Source organism: Sturnus vulgaris, chromosome Z (genome assembly GCF_052056855.1).
Source record: "Sturnus vulgaris isolate bStuVul1 chromosome Z, bStuVul1.hap1, whole genome shotgun sequence".
Taxonomy (NCBI): domain Eukaryota; kingdom Metazoa; phylum Chordata; class Aves; order Passeriformes; family Sturnidae; genus Sturnus; species Sturnus vulgaris.
The window spans coordinates 22105519-22122421 of record NC_142283.1 but is presented as its reverse complement, the minus strand read 5'-3'; the positions used below and the strand labels follow the sequence as shown (position 1 = coordinate 22122421).

General features: G+C 39.4%; 1 protein-coding gene across 3 annotated transcripts in view; it reads right to left on the bottom strand.

Moving 5' to 3' along the window:
• Positions 1-16903, bottom strand: part of SNCAIP (synuclein alpha interacting protein) — an 88136-nt gene that overhangs the window by 19925 nt on the left and 51308 nt on the right. For all 3 annotated transcript variants that reach the window (XM_014874376.2, XM_014874377.2, XM_088156050.1), the window contains exons 4-7: positions 11078-11940; positions 9276-9455; positions 7585-7698; positions 2170-2295 (exon numbers count right to left, since the gene is read on the bottom strand). In XM_014874376.2, coding sequence (XP_014729862.1) covers positions 2170-2295; positions 7585-7698; positions 9276-9455; positions 11078-11940 — 1283 coding nt within the window. The remainder of the gene's footprint in view (positions 1-2169; positions 2296-7584; positions 7699-9275; positions 9456-11077; positions 11941-16903) is intronic.

Sequence of the window (16903 nt, the reverse complement as noted above, 5' to 3'; positions counted from 1 at the left end):
AACACTGAAATGTACTCCTGTGACTAATGGTTCCAGCAAATTTGATGGACAGAGGGTACATCTGCAATTAACACAAAGTTTGCTTCACCGTCAGTAATTTACAAGAAGCACTGATCAACCAGGGAGGTACCAGTGACTGGAAGCTGCCAAACTTGGCATCCATGTGTAACAAGGATTTGAAGAAGGATCCAGGGAAGAACAGGCTTCCTAGTCTGATTGCAGTGCCAGGCAAGTTCACAGAGCAGATCATCTTAACTATCCTCTAAGTACAACAGCTATACTTGTACTTGCAGCAAGTACAGGACAACTGGGGGATCTCTGCAGCATGGGTTTATGAAAGGCAGGTTCGGCTTGACCAACCTGATCTCATTTTTGGACCTGCCAAGTGCATGAGGAAAAGGCTGTGGGTGTGTTTACCTAGATTTTAGTAAAGCCTTTGATACGGTTTCCCACAGTATTCTCCTGGAGAATCTGGCTGCCTATGGTGTGGATTTACTGTTCACAGAGTGAAAATCTGGCTGGATGGCAGAGCTCTGAGAGTGGTGGTGAGTGTATTTACATCTAGATTGTGGGTGGTCAGTAGTGGTGTTCCCCAGCGCTCAGGGCTGGGGCCAATTCTGTTTGATGTAATCAACAACATGGACAAGGGGATCAAGTTCATTGTCAGTAAATTCACAGATATGAGAAGTAGGGCAGGAGTGATGATCTGCTGGAGGGCAGGAAAGCTCTGCAGAGGGATCTGCACAGACTGGATCAGAGGGCTGAGGCCAACTAGATGAGATTCAGCTGCACTTGGACCACCCCAAGCACCACAACAGGCTTGGAGCAGAGTGGCTGGAAAGCTGCCTGGCAGAAAAGGACCTAGAGGTGCTGGTTGACAGCAGCTGAAAATGAGCCAGCTGTGCCCAATTGGCCAAGGGCATCCTGGCCTATGTCCACAATAGTGTGGCCAGCAGGACCAGGGCAGTGACCATCCCCCTCCCTGTACTGGGCACTGGGGAGGGCACACCTTGAGTCTTGTGTTCAGTTCTGGGCCCCTCACAACAAGAAAGACATTGAGGGGCTGGAGCACGTCCAGAGAAGGGCAGCAGAGCTGGGGAAGGGTCTGGAGCAAAAGCCTTGGGAGGTTGACGGAGCTGGGGCTGTTTAGCATGGAGAAAAGGGGGGATATTGCTCTCTACAATTGCCAGTAAGAGGTTGTAGCCTCTGGGATTGGCCTCTTCTCCCAGGTAACAAGTTAACAGGATGAGAGGAAGTGGCCTCAAGTTGTGCCAGGTGAGGTTTAGATCAGATATTAGATAAAAAAAATTCACAGAAAGGGTTGTTAAGCATTGGAACAGACTGACCATTGAAGTGGTAGAGTCATTTGTCCATTTGGCAGTGGACAGAAAGAAACAGTGTGGATGTGGCATCCGAAGACATGCTTTAATGGTGAACATGGTGGTGGTGCTAGTTTGGTCAGACGTGATGATCTTTGAGGTCTTTTCCAACCTTAATCGTTCTTTAGCTGTATGGCCAGCCATCCAGTTCAACTCCACGACTTTTTTGGTATGTCTGCATTGAATACAGGTACTAGACAGAGGTATCCAAACTGATTTATTCTGGCTCCCATAAGTACTGTAGATGTGTGAGCCTTCTCAGCTGGACAAATTATCATTTTGAGCACCTCTATAAACAGAACTATATTCTTTTCAGTGGCCAAGATGACTCACTGAAAATTAGAAATCGGCATCACTCCAAAAAGGATGTTTTACCGAAGGTGTAAATTATTCAACAAAGCTATCTTTTATGCTTCCCCTCACCTGGAGAGCTACAACTACTCAATGGAAAAAGAAACAGAAGGAAAATATCAGAGTAATAAGAAAAGTATGTATATCTGCACTGGCTGCCCTTTTGTAACACAAAAACATACATAGCTGCTTATATATAAACAATATAATAATGTTTTCATCTTGCAATACAAGCTAGTTCAGGCTCACAACCATACTTGAGAATAGAACCAACAACCCAGAGCTTTTCAGTATTTCAGTCTGACTCATACAGGTTTAAAGTTCTTCCTTCTAATATATTTTAATGTATCAATAATTATTCCCACTTAGATTTCCCATAATATTTTTTTTGTCATTAAGGCTTGAAGTTTAGAGGTTTCTGCTACAGCTATCACTCTACCTGTATGCATCCTAGATAGCCATGTTGAGCAGCTATGTGAACAGCAGTATTTCCATCCTGGTCCACTTCATCCAGTGAAATCCCTTGTTCTTGCATAAACTGAAGAAGCCACAGAAGGATTTTCTCCTAAGGGCAAAGAAATGTCACAAAAGATGAGAAATAATGAAAAGCTAAATATACTAGAGCAATACTGGTGCTCTCATTTATTACTAATTCTATCAAATAATTCCGTGGTTTCATTCTCTCTTAACTTTGTAGGCTCAGTGCATCAAGGTACTCTGGTTTGTCTTTTTGGTGGTTTTGGGTTTCTTTTTTACTCCCAAGGAAAAAAGCTGAAAGACTTAATTTTATTAGAAGACAAAATAGGAAAAATACGAGTACTGTAACACATTCTGAGAAATTGTACATAAAGACTGTGGGTGCCTCTGCGCTGGTGATGAAACCTGAAGAAGAATAACCCATAAATCAAACGAAAATCTGGACAGACTTCACAAGCCTATCTGGGAAACCAAAACAGGAAAATGCTCAGATCACAGAACTGAGCAGATTAGATTCTTCAAATCTACAATCATTCCCCATTTCTGTGTGTCTGTGCTAAAGAAGAGGCAACACAACTAAAACCAGAAAATAAAGTCACCCTAAGAACTCAATGTATTGACTCATGGACCGTTTGTATGTCTGGCATGTTGGGAGCAATGGGGAGACTTGGACTGCAAAAACTTGTCACTGAAAGTCTGGAAGCCAAAACTGAGGTAGAAACTTTTTTTTTTTTAACACCACCTTTTGTGTGTTTATGTAGATGAAATACACATTTATTTGGGTATTCTTTTCTAACAATGGAGAGTTATAAATGTGCACTAAGCTTTTTTGATTTCTTATTTTCTCCAGGAAGTTTATTTGGAAAAAAAGTTTTTCTCTCTAGGAACTTCCCATGCCACTCCAGATTAAATTCCCATAATGAATATGATACATATTGAAAATCTAGAATAAATCTGTAGATTACATAGAAAAGTGGGGTCCATTAAAGCTGACTATAGCTGCTTTCCCAGTTTTTCTACCTAAAAAGGTGAAAAGATTAAATTACTACCCAGCATTAAACTTTTTTATTTAAACATGTATTTTTAAATATCCTGCATTGATATCTATCATGTTATACTGGCTCAGAGCTCCAGTTCAGAGGGGCTTTATAGATTCTAGTGTTGCTGAGGCAAACGCTGATCCACAGACTTAATCTGCAGCACCTCAGTAGCTTCCGTGCCACATAAGTACATAATCATCCAAAATTATAAACGTGGAAAAACTAAAGGAGACCTAAATAAAAGAGTACTGAAAGCACATAAAGGACTCTGAGCAGTCATTAAGTAGAAAAGAGAAAGAATGAAAATGGAGAAAGAAAATTCTAAAATGGTTGGAAACCTGCATTTTTTGTGTAAAAGTACCACAGAAATTTTAATCTCAAAGAAAAGGAGAGGAATTGTCAGACCCTTGTAGAGCTACTCCATGATGATTCTGCCCATTCAAGCTTCTGGGTCTCTGCTTACTCCTTCAGAGGGCTACTCTGTCAGATACTTATCTTCTTCATATCTTCACTTCAGCAGCAATTTTGTTCTTATTACAGGGTGAAGGCATAGCTATTTTGACTTCTCCTTGGCTGAATGCCCAACACATCTGACAGCCAGAGATGTCTACAGATCACATATCCCTTTAAAAATACTTCTGAGCAATTTCTCAATACGCCAGTGGTGTTGGCCAGCAAGGAAGAAGGATTATACTACTCCTATGAATTGCCCTTATGTTTTAAAAATGAAAAGAAAAATACTTTAGCAAAACTTATCTGCAGAACTGGAAGACAACTATAGCTTTGAAATTATATACTTCTTTGGAACATTTTAAGGACCAGAATGTTAAGCCATTTTATGATCACAATTGGCATGGAGCAAATGATGCTTCCTAGTCATTTATCTTATCCACAAGGAAATCAAGTGGCTGGGTGGCTCTATTCAATCATCTAGGACTACCTGTGCACCAAGTGACCACAGGCACAAGGTCATAGTTCTACTGAAACAGTTTGTGTTCCAACAAACTTATCTTTGACCAAAAAAACCCTAAGAAAACAAATACGTTTTTCACTTAAAACTAGGGAAAACAAAACATCAAATATCAAAACATGCCACATTTCACTTTATTAACACTCATATTACGTATCTGAAGATGAAGACAATGAAAAATAATGAACTGATAAATACTGATAAATTATTCAGTATATCTGTTACTTTTAAGACCTACAATCCTTATGCTTTAGCAGTTATTAACACCCCTCTGGTATATTCTAGACCTACAATAATTCAAATCTCTCTACAAAAAGATTTCAGGAAAATTTGGGACAGGCTGCTGACTTTGGTTCAACCAGATGACTTTTAGAGAAGAAAGTACAACTAACATGGACCATTTATATCATTACATGGGCTACAAAAGGAAGGGTTAGAATGCTGAAGAGTACTGACTCTACAGCTAATCCTAGCCCCATCACTTGATATTAATTAAATCAACTGGTCTTCCCAGTATCCCCTCACAGCAGAGGAGTAGGAGTGAGTGAAAACAACACATTGCCTTTGTAAAAACGACAATAGACAGGAAGGCAAATATCCTGAGGTGTAAAACAAAGATGCTTTGTTAGGTATCTGCATATCTGAATGCCATATACTCCTTCCCACTGTGCTCTCCAGAACTCTACCACCGTCAAGGCATGCACAGCATCCCGTCTCAATCCTCAGCCATGCTTTAGGCTGGTTGCCCAAATTCTCCCTAGATTCTCTGGAGTTCACAAACCACAAACCCTCGGCATTCCCCACCCTCCACCACTTACCTGTGCAGTCCACACTACCACAACATCCCTGATGGAAAGACTTTCCAGCCCCATGAAGCTCTAAGTCAGGCCTAGGACGATGTGCACCTCAGACTGCACCATCACATTCCTGTGACACGGAAACTGAGCCAGGCACAGCTGGCATGCCCTGCACTCATGACTTATGCCCAGCATGAAAAGGCCTGCCAACCATCATGGTTTCTCTTGCATAATCCCAAGAAACCCTTGCTAGGAGCTATGATGACCAGCCAACAGGTTGACTTTGAGCTTAAATTTTTCTCTTCCATCAGATTAACTTATGCGGTCCCCTCTCCTGCTGGTAAAATTAAATGTTGCTGACACGTCCTTGGAGGCAGGGCATGACTGTAGTTTGAGGACCTTTAACATAGGAACTTTGCTATGAACTCCCTTCTGCTGCCCATTCTAAATTATAATTCTTGAAGAAAAATATGGCATGCATGTCTAATGCCTGGGGAAACAATGGATGGACTGACTCTCTTGGAAAATGATTCAATAACAGGTCTTCCTTGTAAAAATATTACTCTTGTAATTCTGCCAACACCAGTGTTTACATGGATTATCTCTCATGTAAGTAATGGTAAAATAAATTAAAGCTTCCAGGACAGTGCCAAGTAAGCATTTAAATTTTTCAAAGTTTTTTTTTTTCTTAACACAGTTGGGTAAGATAGTCTGGCATTCCTTCAGCCTCAATATTCCCTCATGTTTGAAGGTTGTTTATGGATTATTTTAAAGAAAGGTAATTGGTATTACACATGAACTTTCTTTGGTATTCAGATAACTAAGAAAATTTGGCAGCAATTTATATAACACCTTTTGAAATTTCATGGGTGGCTGATTGTAGCTGGTGTTTCTTAAGTGGTAGAGCTTCCGTTCTGCTTTGAAAAGAATCTAGATAAAGTGTGCCAGATCTATTTCTGGCAGTAGATAGCATAACTCACTGAAAAAAAAACCAACCTAAAACTTCATTGGCTTTAGTTTGTATAAATATCTTCAGAGATGAGGACAAAATTAGGTTAATCAAATGAAGATATGAATTCAAGTTCACATGCAACTTTCTCTTCCAAACTTTTTCTTCCCAGTAGCAAGCACTCTTTTCTCTAATCCAGTTCTGATCTGGCTCACATATTCTGCATCCTCAGTGCTGGGTTTACAGCAAACTTACTAACACCAGCAATCTGTATATCCAGCAGGGTCCTACCTTGCACCAGTAATGTCTGCATAAAAAAGGAAAGTGCAGAAAAAGGAGGTCTCTGCACAGCATGTAAACAAGGGTATCTGTGTGCCTATGGAAACAGCAAAAGAAAAGGCAGACCCCCAGCTCCACAGCCTTCTCAACCTGCCTCCTCTCCTTCCCTATCCCTACAGTAAATTCATGCTTGAACACAGGCTGTTAGCAGCAGAAATATGCAATATTTCATACAATAATTATATGGTACTAAAGGAGACAACCACACCAGCAAAGAATAATTTTCTTAGTGGTTATATTTTGTTTGTTCTCTCTTAAGAAGAGTAAAAAGTATTAGCACAAAATCAGTGAGGTCTAGTGTCCCTGCCAATGTCTCGGGGGTTGGAACTAGATGATCTTTAAGGTCCCTTCCAACTCAAACCAGTCTATGATTCTGTGATTCCATGATTTATCTTTAATGTCTGTCGAAGAAACTGTGGAATAAAATGGTCCATCTGCCAAAGAGATTAGAGAAGAATAACTGATGACTATTCCTTTCACAGTAGATCCTGGAGAAGATCCCTTGAAGAGGGATTATTGCAAGATCTACTTAGGAAAAAACAGATACTGTGGGAAGAGAATGTAGTATAATTAAGTGGAATATACGTTCCTCCAGATATTACCAAAGCACTAGAATGCAATACTTCAGTGGTGTCTCATTGTTATAGCAATAGACAAGTTAGGTGTGAAACAGGATTGATTTACAATTATCTTAGCTGGCTAGAGCATGGTACTAATAACACCAACGTTGTGGGAATCAAGCCCCATACAGGCCATTTATTTAAGAGTTGAACTATATGATTCTTGTGGGTCCTTTCCAAATCAGAATATTCTGTCAATCTACAGCTTATTTTTCCATGTAGTTTTCAATGAAAGTGGCTAAAGCTAGACAGATGATGCTCAAGTTCGACCACACTTTGCTGCCAATACAATGAATTCTTAAATTGCAAAATTCTGTTGCTCTTTTGATGTGTCCTGTGAGTCCTCTAGATGACAGCTGATCTCTATAGAGATTCTTGGGAATTACTGGTTGGCCTAATATGCCAATACGGCCAATATGGCCTAATCTTCTCCTTGCCATTATTCAAACCTTATAAAACAAAACCCAACCAACCAAAAAACAAACAAGTTTAGAGGGAAAATGCTGAAAAAATTATACAGATTAAGCTGGGAAAGATTTTGCTATACTTCAACTAATTCAGAACACCTGTAATTACAGCCACAAAATGACACACATACTTTAATCTAAATTCTTGTATAAGCTTCTAAGTAATCTATTTGAAAAAGTAAGAGAAAGTCATACCTGGCCATAGCAGCCTGCATAATGAATAAGGCTTGGGTGGTCTTTTGAGCAACTGAGTTCTGCAATGGCTTCTGTTTCACTCACCATCCACCGAACACATTCCAGCTGACCATTCTAAATAAGCAAAAAACAAGTCTAAATTCCAGCTGTTTCCATTCTAAACACACTTACTGGAGAGCAAAAAGCTTATCAGAGTCATTAAAAATTTCCAGCTTGATTAGGAATTTAAAGAATAAGCCAATAGCACCTTTTGTCTTTTTTCTTTTTCTGCAGAAAGGCTGACTTATTTAACAATTAGCTCCTTTACTTCCAATACTTGAGCATACTTTGTCATTCACAGAAGAGAGTGTAAATGTGCTGGAGTTCTTCCTGTAAGTGAGAGTGTCCCAGCACAAGTATTTTTAATGATGACTTACATGACTGGATTTGTCCTGGGTCATTGTAAAGTTCTGTGAAAGCCCTTAAGTGATCTGGCTTAACTAAATCTTGTGGCTCTTGAGCCTTACTTCCAGAGTGGTTTTCAACACTGATATAATGATATTTATTTTTCTTGTTCTTCTTTTCTATCACTGTAACTCCCACAATGTTGTACTATGAGGGATGTGCACCTATTTTCCACAAAACGGTACGTATCAGATTTTATTGGCTTACAAACCATTATATACCTACGTTGAATAAACAAGAAAGAAAAATTGCTAAAATTTTGCAAGAATTTAAACTAGCAGACTGTAACGATACAGTTTGACACGGCACAAGAATTCAGAGCATTTCATTAGTACAACTAGGTATTAGTTCAATTTTCTAATCATATGGCTTGGCCCAGAAAAATAGAAGAACCCAACCCTGCCACCTGCACTAGGGCCCCAGGTCATTGAAATGATGCCTCAAATACGGAAAACTGCTGGTTGGAATCTACCAGTCTTCTCAGTTTCTAAACTTTATCCAGGAAGCAAGTAACAATAAACCACCCCAAAAGAAACAGAAACTCTGGCATTATGTTTCACCCCTTTCCTTCTTTATCCTTAATGTATTTGGAAGATAAAAGGTGTGACTTTCAACCATTCACTCTCAGTAAAGAACCAGAACCACTATGATTAAATCATCAGCCTTCCTGCACTATCTTTTATTTTAGTGTAGCAACACCCTGAATTTCCATATTTTCCTACATAATAAGTTCTCCTGTAAACTTGGACATTTTTTCAGATTTTCACAGGTTGTTCTGCAACATGTAAATTTAAATTTTGATGCTACTGCTTAAGACAACTGGGAATTTTCACTTCGAGGTGCTTTTATGCTTTGTAAACTTGTTCTCACACTTGTCTTAAACATTATACCAGTATTTGTAAAAAAGAAAGAAACTGTTATGCTCCCTAAAGAAACAACTGAATCCAAGTTAAGCAAAAGCTGCTTGAAATATAACAAATACTCTTTCGATTCAGTAGACTGATTTAAAAATTATGCATATGCATTGACAACAATGTAAAAATTGTCATTGTTACACACTGGATATTACATCTTGTATAGTAATCCATTTTACTTTTTTATGGAGTACCAGTCAACAGGTTTTGCTTTTTTTTTCTCACTTATAAAGCTTGAAAAATAACATCCTGCTGGATGCATTTCTTACTGGCATCACAGGAGGAAACTAAATGACCTTTAATTCAGGTTACAGCAGAGAAAGGGCCCATTACCTTTATTGCTAATCCAGCTGGAGTAAGCTGCTCAATGTTTCGTTCATTCAAACAGTCTTCACCCATCAAAGAAGTGAGATGCTGCAGGCATTCTGCATGTCCCTTTGATGCTGCTACATGCAACAGATTGTTGTCACATTCATCGTGGATCTTATCCAGATTATCTGCTGCTAAATGTGGCTGTTAAAAAAAGCGTATGTTAGTTACAACTAAGGATAAGAAGATACATTTATCCTCACAGCCCCAGACACAAGCCAAACACAAGGAGGTTTCCCAACAGGCATGCTCTTTTACAAGTCAAAATCCAGAGCTTTTCACTTCACTGTATAGAATCTGGGTACTATTAGCATAAGGACAGAAGTGGGATGTTCACTGGCTTGATTCATTTTCAAGTTTCTCTCCTTATGCAATTGTCATGCAACAGTGCAATCTCTTAAGTGCCTTCAAGTCTTTGCACTAGTTTGATCAACAAGGTAGCTGGTAAAAATACCCACATTTTAATAATTTGTCTGTTTCAAGTTTTCTCTCTTTTTTTTTTTCTTTTGGCATTATATTGATGAATAATTGAAGAGAAAACATTCATGACTTATCAGAGACATCCCCGATTAATTTTGTGCATCAGAAAAGTAGCAGTTTATGCAAAGCATCATTTAAAATGACAGAAGACTTCCATGTGATAGTTGTTTACATGAAAAAACCTGTTGGGATATTTACTCGAAGTTCTACACTACCATGATGTAATACATTATTTCTGCCCAATTCTAATTTAAAGACAAAACAACTGGATTGAGAAACTCCAAAAGAAAAACAGAATAGCGAAGGCAGAGTCAAGGAGTAGCAATAACAAAGTTCCTAGAGTTATGCAGTCTTGCCAGAGTATTGTTCCATTAGTGTACTTCATTAAGAGGCTTCAACCAGTTTGGAAAAAATACCTATTTTCTTACCTATGATGTCCTCTTTTCCCCCCCTAATTTCTATTTCAGGATGAACTTGTTTTTATTACTTAATGAGTAATCTAATACTCTCTTCTGCTTCTGTCTAGTTTTGAATATCTTCCTTTGTTCTTGCTTCTATGTTAACGGCGTGCCTTTGTGCTTGAGCTAGGCTGCTAAACAGAGAAGCTAAACAAAAATCTAACAAAAACAGTTTTTATACATACACTGTGCCTTCACCAGCTGTTCTATGTGGAGATCACATGCTCTGCATCATTGTTCTGTTAACTTGCAGACAGTTACTTTGGAAACCATCACTGACAGTGCCTGATCACAGTGCTAGAATTTACTAAAAAAACCTTCATATGGGTCAGAGGCCAACGAGGCTTTACAGAAAGCTCCTGCCTGAGAATGCTGCTGCAACAAGACAGCATAAACACTCCTGAATAATAATCAGAATACAACAGAAGCCTCTCTGTTCCCATCATCAACCTCTACATAACAACAGTAGTAAACCAGCAATAATTGGGCAAAGTGACCTACAAATGTGAAAGGCAAAACTCAGTTAGGATTTAAATTCAATATTTAAGTGATCCTATTAGTTAAAATGTCTGCCTTTACAATTTCACTGTACTGCATAAAACAGCAATTTTGGCCGTGCATACATAAAACTAGTGTCTTGGTTTTGCCACATACTTTTTAAAATATTAATACTTTCCATTTCGAAGTCCATACGCCCAGTTTCTAAGGAGTCCACAAGATTAAAAGGGCAGTGGTTCAAAATATGAACTTCATCAGCTTACCTGGCTTAATAAACCAAATCATAGATCACTTTTATTCTATGTTCCTTCCAAAAAAGATGATACTTACCAATAAAGATATTTGGCCTTCCTTTACAATGTTTAAGATGCTCTTAATTTTTTTCACCTCTTCACTCCTCTCTTCCGGGCCCCCTGCACTGCTCCAGCTCATCCCCAGCTCCTCCAGCTGCTTGCTCTCTGCCACTGCCGTCTGCAGGTGGAAAGTCCTCCGGTGGCAGTTCGGCATAGTCTTCTCAGCTTTGTGAGCCTGGGGATCAGCAAGCGTCCTGCTGAGGAAGCCCTTGCCTTGGGCTTCAGATTCATGGGCTGAGCTACACTTAACTAAAGGCTGGGAGAGCTCTAATTCTTCTGCTGAATGCTTGTGCTGATCCAGGACAATGGGCTGCGTTTTTCTCAGCTGAGCGCCTTTCACAGGAGACAGCACACAGAACTGTGTCCCGCCAGCAGGCGAGCTCTCCGTGCTCCCTGCAGGACAGCTCTTGACACTTAGACCATTCACTGCTGAACACACATTTAGAAGTCTTTTCTCAGGAGCTACCTTTGTGAAAGGAACAGGTTGTTGACTTGATTTAATATAAGGCACATCCAAAATTTCATCCATATCCAGGTCATAGTGCTCCAGTTCCCCAAGCAGAACAGCAGGCTCGGAGCTTTTGCTTTTAAGGCTCTCTCCTTCTCCTGGACTCTGGTCATCATTTGGAGGTGCAGACTGAGAATCACTGTCTTTCTGGTATTCTCCCTTCTGGTTCTTTTGGTCATCACTTTCATTGTTCTCAGAGCTTTCTGGCTGGTGCTTTAATGGGGAAACCCTCTTCACTGGTCTGAATTTATTGCACACATCTGCAATTCCTGTTGGTTTCTGTGCATTTCCAAGAAGAGTTGAGACCCCACAGTTCCAGCTGCTACTGGAAACTAGAGAAATAGAGGAATTTGATTTAGCAGTGAGTGCTACCTGACGTGTGACATGATAGCATGCTTTAAAGATATACCCAGCCAAACACCGGAAATGAGAATTATATTATAACATGCTGGATTCAAACATCTAAACAGATTTAATGGCATCTCCATCAAGAGAAGAATTTTACATTCCTAAAAGAAACTTTCTTCAAGGACGTATAATGTAATAATTACAAATAATTAGTTCTCATCAAGTTCTAACCAAGCACACAAGTTGTCAATGAGCCAACACTGTGTGCCTGTGCCCAAGAAGGCCAGTGGTATTCTGGGGTGCCAGCAATGATCTAGAGATGATCCTCACCCTCTACCTGGTCCAGATGAGGTCACATCTGGAATGCTGTGTCCAGGTCTGGGCTCCTCAGTACAAGAGAGACATGGAGCTCCTGGAGTGAGCCCAGCAGAGGGCTGATACTATTAAGGGACAGGAGCATCTCTCTTACCAGGAAAGGCTGAGGGAGCTGGGCCTCCTCAGTCTTGAGAAGAGACAACTGAGGCAGGACCTCATCAATGTCTATGAGTATCTGAAGGGAGAGTGTCATGAGGACGGACCAGGCTCTGCTCAGCAGTGCCCAGCAACAGGAGGAGAGGCAACGGGCAGAAACTGATGCACAGGAAGATGCACAGGAAGTTCCACGGGAACACAAGGATCGAGTCCTTTCCTGTGCAGGTGACTGAGCACTGGTACACACTGCCCAAAGAGGCTGTGGAGTCTCCCTCACTGGAGATAATCAAGAACTACCTGGACACACAATCCTGTGCCAGGTGCTCTGGGACGGCCCTGCCTGAGCAGGGAGGTTGGACCACATAACCTGATGTGGTCCCTTCCAACCTGACCCATTCTGAGAATAATAGCCTAGTGGCATTTACAGGGGTCTTGTCCAATGATGTTAGTTTGTACTCTGCTCTGCACTGAGAGGCATTATAAGAGTATGATAATTTTCTGGGAGGGCAACAAAAGAGTTAGTCAAAACTTTTTCGTGAATTTGTTTGAGCACTGATAACAACAACTCAATTTTTAAGGCATGTTTCCTCTGGAAGACGTATTTTTCTTACAATAACTAGAAATTCATGAGTATCAACTGAGAGCTGGAACTGTTCAGCTTGGAGTAAGAAAGGGTCAGGAGGAACGTCACCATTAAGAAGAGGTGCAACAAGGTTCTTCTCTATGACAAGACGAGAGGCAACCAGTACAAAAAGATTATATCTGAACACAACAAAACACTTTTTAAATTGTGTGGCTGGTCAAACACTGGCATAGTTGCCCAGAGACTTTTTGAAATCTCCATTGTTAGAGATACTCAATTCAACTGGACACAGACCTAGCTTAACCTGCTCTAGCTGTCCCTGCTTAAGCACAGTCATTGGACTAGATGATCTTAAGCGGACACTCCCAACCTAAACAATTTTGTGATTCTCTGATCTAAAAATTGACCCTGCTTATTGAGGTGGGAAGTTCCTTCTGGACTTCTCTCTATGTTGGGCTTCTCTGTCAAACTTTCTATCCCTTTTATGTATACCCTGTGTACACCCACACCCACATACACACCTATAGCTCTGGACCTTCCAGACAAGTATTTCACTGCACAGCAGGATAGTTTGACCAGTGAATCTGACTTGAAAGAAGGGAGCTTAAGTCAATCGAACTCTTAATCCTACTGAACTTGAACTTAATCCCACTGAATTTGCACTCTTTCATAGTCCCAGCTGGTGATATTGATCATCTTCATAATAAGCGGAAATCTGGCAAAGAATTTTCTTTCTTTTGTTATTTTCAGTTGAGGGATAGCACTAAAACCACAAAAGCATTTAGGCAGTTACTATGTCCCTTTCAATGTACACTAAGAGTTAATGTACTCTAAAAGTCAAGAATACTGTTTAAACAAAGCAGATTTATAACATGTGCTAACTGCCTATCAGTGGGATCTAATTTGTGGTCAAAACACACAATTTGCCATGAACACCTTCCTAAGGAAACAGATATATACACTTTCAGTGCAACATTAATATCTGAAGCAAAAGATTAGTTTGGTTTAGTAGTTACGGATGTCTGAAAATTACATTAATACTTTTGGAAGTGCTTAAGAAAACATTTCTGAAGAAGAAATAAAAATAATAATAATCAAAAAGCATGTAATTTAGTGGGCCAATACAAAGAACGCACTGTACTGACTTATTTATGTATTGTATAAGATTCTAGGTTCAAAGGCCTACACTTTTATGTTGGTTTTATTTACATGTGAAATTTTTTCCAAGTGATACAGGGAAATGGATACCATATGTTTCCCAGCTGTTTTGTTCTGACAGGAACTATTAAGCACTCAGTATGGAAATGAATTCTGTCTGAGTTTTATGAAAACACTGCTTTCAACACAGGGGTCTAGGCAGAGGAAAAGGCATCAACATTTTGTTTGTCATCACTTTATTTAAGCTTACATTTATTTTGTTGCTTCACTTTCTCCACTTTTTAACTTTAATAACATGCATTTACATAAACCACTGGTGACCAAACTGTAAAATCAGGCACTGAGAAGAAGCAATGATGTTTGTTGAAAATCTGCCTCAGATAATTGTGAAGTCATGTATTTCTCCTTTCTTTCATTAAAGTTAAGAGTTGAGTAAGGTACTTCCATTTTTCATTTTTTCATTGTTTTTTCATTTTTCATTCATTTGTTTTCTTTGCAAACACTGTTTTTCCAAGGGAAAAAAAAACAAACTGGAACACCAAAACCAGTTAGCAATATTTTTTACTGACTTAAAAACACCCTCTTCACTTAACTGAGATGATGAATTTCCACTGCTTTTAATAAAGGATTGGAACATAGCATTTAACCATATAGCTGAAGGGACAAAAGCAAGTCAGACTAGTAGATACAGTATTTCTTTGTGCCATTTGCTCCTTGGGAGCTGCATCAGTCCTTAGGCAGTTACAGCAGGGTTTCCCTCTACACAACACTGAAACCATAGCCTGGAGTGGACCAGGACACGGCTAGAATCTCTGTCATTCTGCTTTCAGATGCTTGTTTCCCAAAGAAGCAAAAGCAAGTGTTGCCTACAGCCTCCAAAGCACCAGCACAGCAGGAGTTACATCGAGTAGTCTTAAACAGCTGCTCCAGAGGAAAAGCCTCTTGCTCATCTCTCCATACTTATGAACTCAGACAGGGGCCATTAAAAGTCTGGGTCAAATAAATACTGTTTGATTATTTTATAAACAACAGTAAAAGATGGCCTAAGTTTAAGGCAGAGGGCTAGAATGTGGAGCAGCTAGTCTGATTCCAGAATCTGACAAATAATTCTGGTATACTCTTAAAAGGTGACGAAAATTTTTTTCCCCCAACTATGTGTCACAATTATTTATTCACTTTTATTCCTTAATATAAGAGACTTGGATAATCCTACTACTGTATTACTGAGGCAAGAAGAGTGAGGAACACAAACACTGCAAACCTCATTCACATTGGTAAAGAAGTGTTAGCTGCCCAACAGACCTGAGGTGTCGAAGTATTTCTTTGGCACAAAAAACCCTTTATCTGACAAAATCCTGCAAGGGTCAAATTTGCAAATGCAGCTCTTCACCATATATTGTGCTCTATGTTTTTTTTTTGAGGAAGACAAAATGCAAATGAGTCCAGAGGCCTGCAGGCTTATTTACAGGTTTTCTTATCTATTTATTTACTTACAGATGTCCTAGAACTACTGGGGGCAAATAAGCAGAATAGGGGGCAACCAGGAAGCAACTTCTCTTTCAATTTAATCCCCATCTGATTCCATTTTCAGAAATGAAAATTGATTCCTATAACCTGTTTCCAGTTGGAAGTATCTTTTGACTTCCAAGTATTTTTCCACCATCTCTATCTCTAGAGCATGGTGAGAGGTGGAGTTTTACCAGGCATACAAGCATCTATAGAACTACAGGGGAACTGAGTTTTCTCCAGTCATCAAAACAACCTTATGCACAGACGAAATTTTACACTTGTGACAGGCAGTTTCTGTGATACTTCCAGTCTAATGCCAAACATCAAAATGCCTCTAAATTGTCCTGAGTACAATGAAAACACCATATTTTACTTTAAGAAAGCCTATGAATAGCATTGACGACTGCCCATATTTTTTTAAATGCAGTATTTCAACACATTGCTCATGTATTATTGGGAGGGGGCCTGCAGCAAGTTTACACAAAGTTTCATATTTGGCGTTCTACTGTCATCTGAAAGAAATACCTGGGCTTCTTCCTTGTGATATGCCTTCAGCAGAGACTTGAATCAATTAAGACACACATTAATTCCAGGTCCATTTAAGGCACTGTGATTCTCACTTTGTATACAGGTGCTGAGATGCTGACTACACCAGGGAAACTTTCCAAGAACTCATGGTTGATATCACCAATGTATTTCCAACACTTACAGAAGTATGTGGGCTCCATATGATAGAGGAAGGGGTGTCTCTTACAAACCAATGGATAATCAGAACCAGATCTGAATATCCATTTACTCCTTTATTAATATCACAAAATTCATATTTAACTGAATTCATTTTGACTGAAGGTGGCACTGTTTTACAGTTTTAACATATCAATAACTTGTACCAGGAATACATATTAGAATTCTTTAACATGCTCTTAACAAGCTCTATAGCATGAGAGCCTGAATTAAAGAACAACCCCGCACAGATAAGAATGGAGAGAGTTTGCTCCCATTTAAGTGGAATTTCAAGTCACTATAAAGAAGAAAGAACGAGTATACAGGGTAAATAATAATTAATGCTCTTAAACAGAAGTGCACCTTTTCCAGGTAATTCAAACATTATGTGTTTCAGTGAATGAATATGTTTTTCTTATCTTGACTTGAGGAAGAATAATACAAAAGCTGTCATTCTCAAGCAGAGAATATAGGAAAGGCAAAGAAAATTTTGAAATTAATAA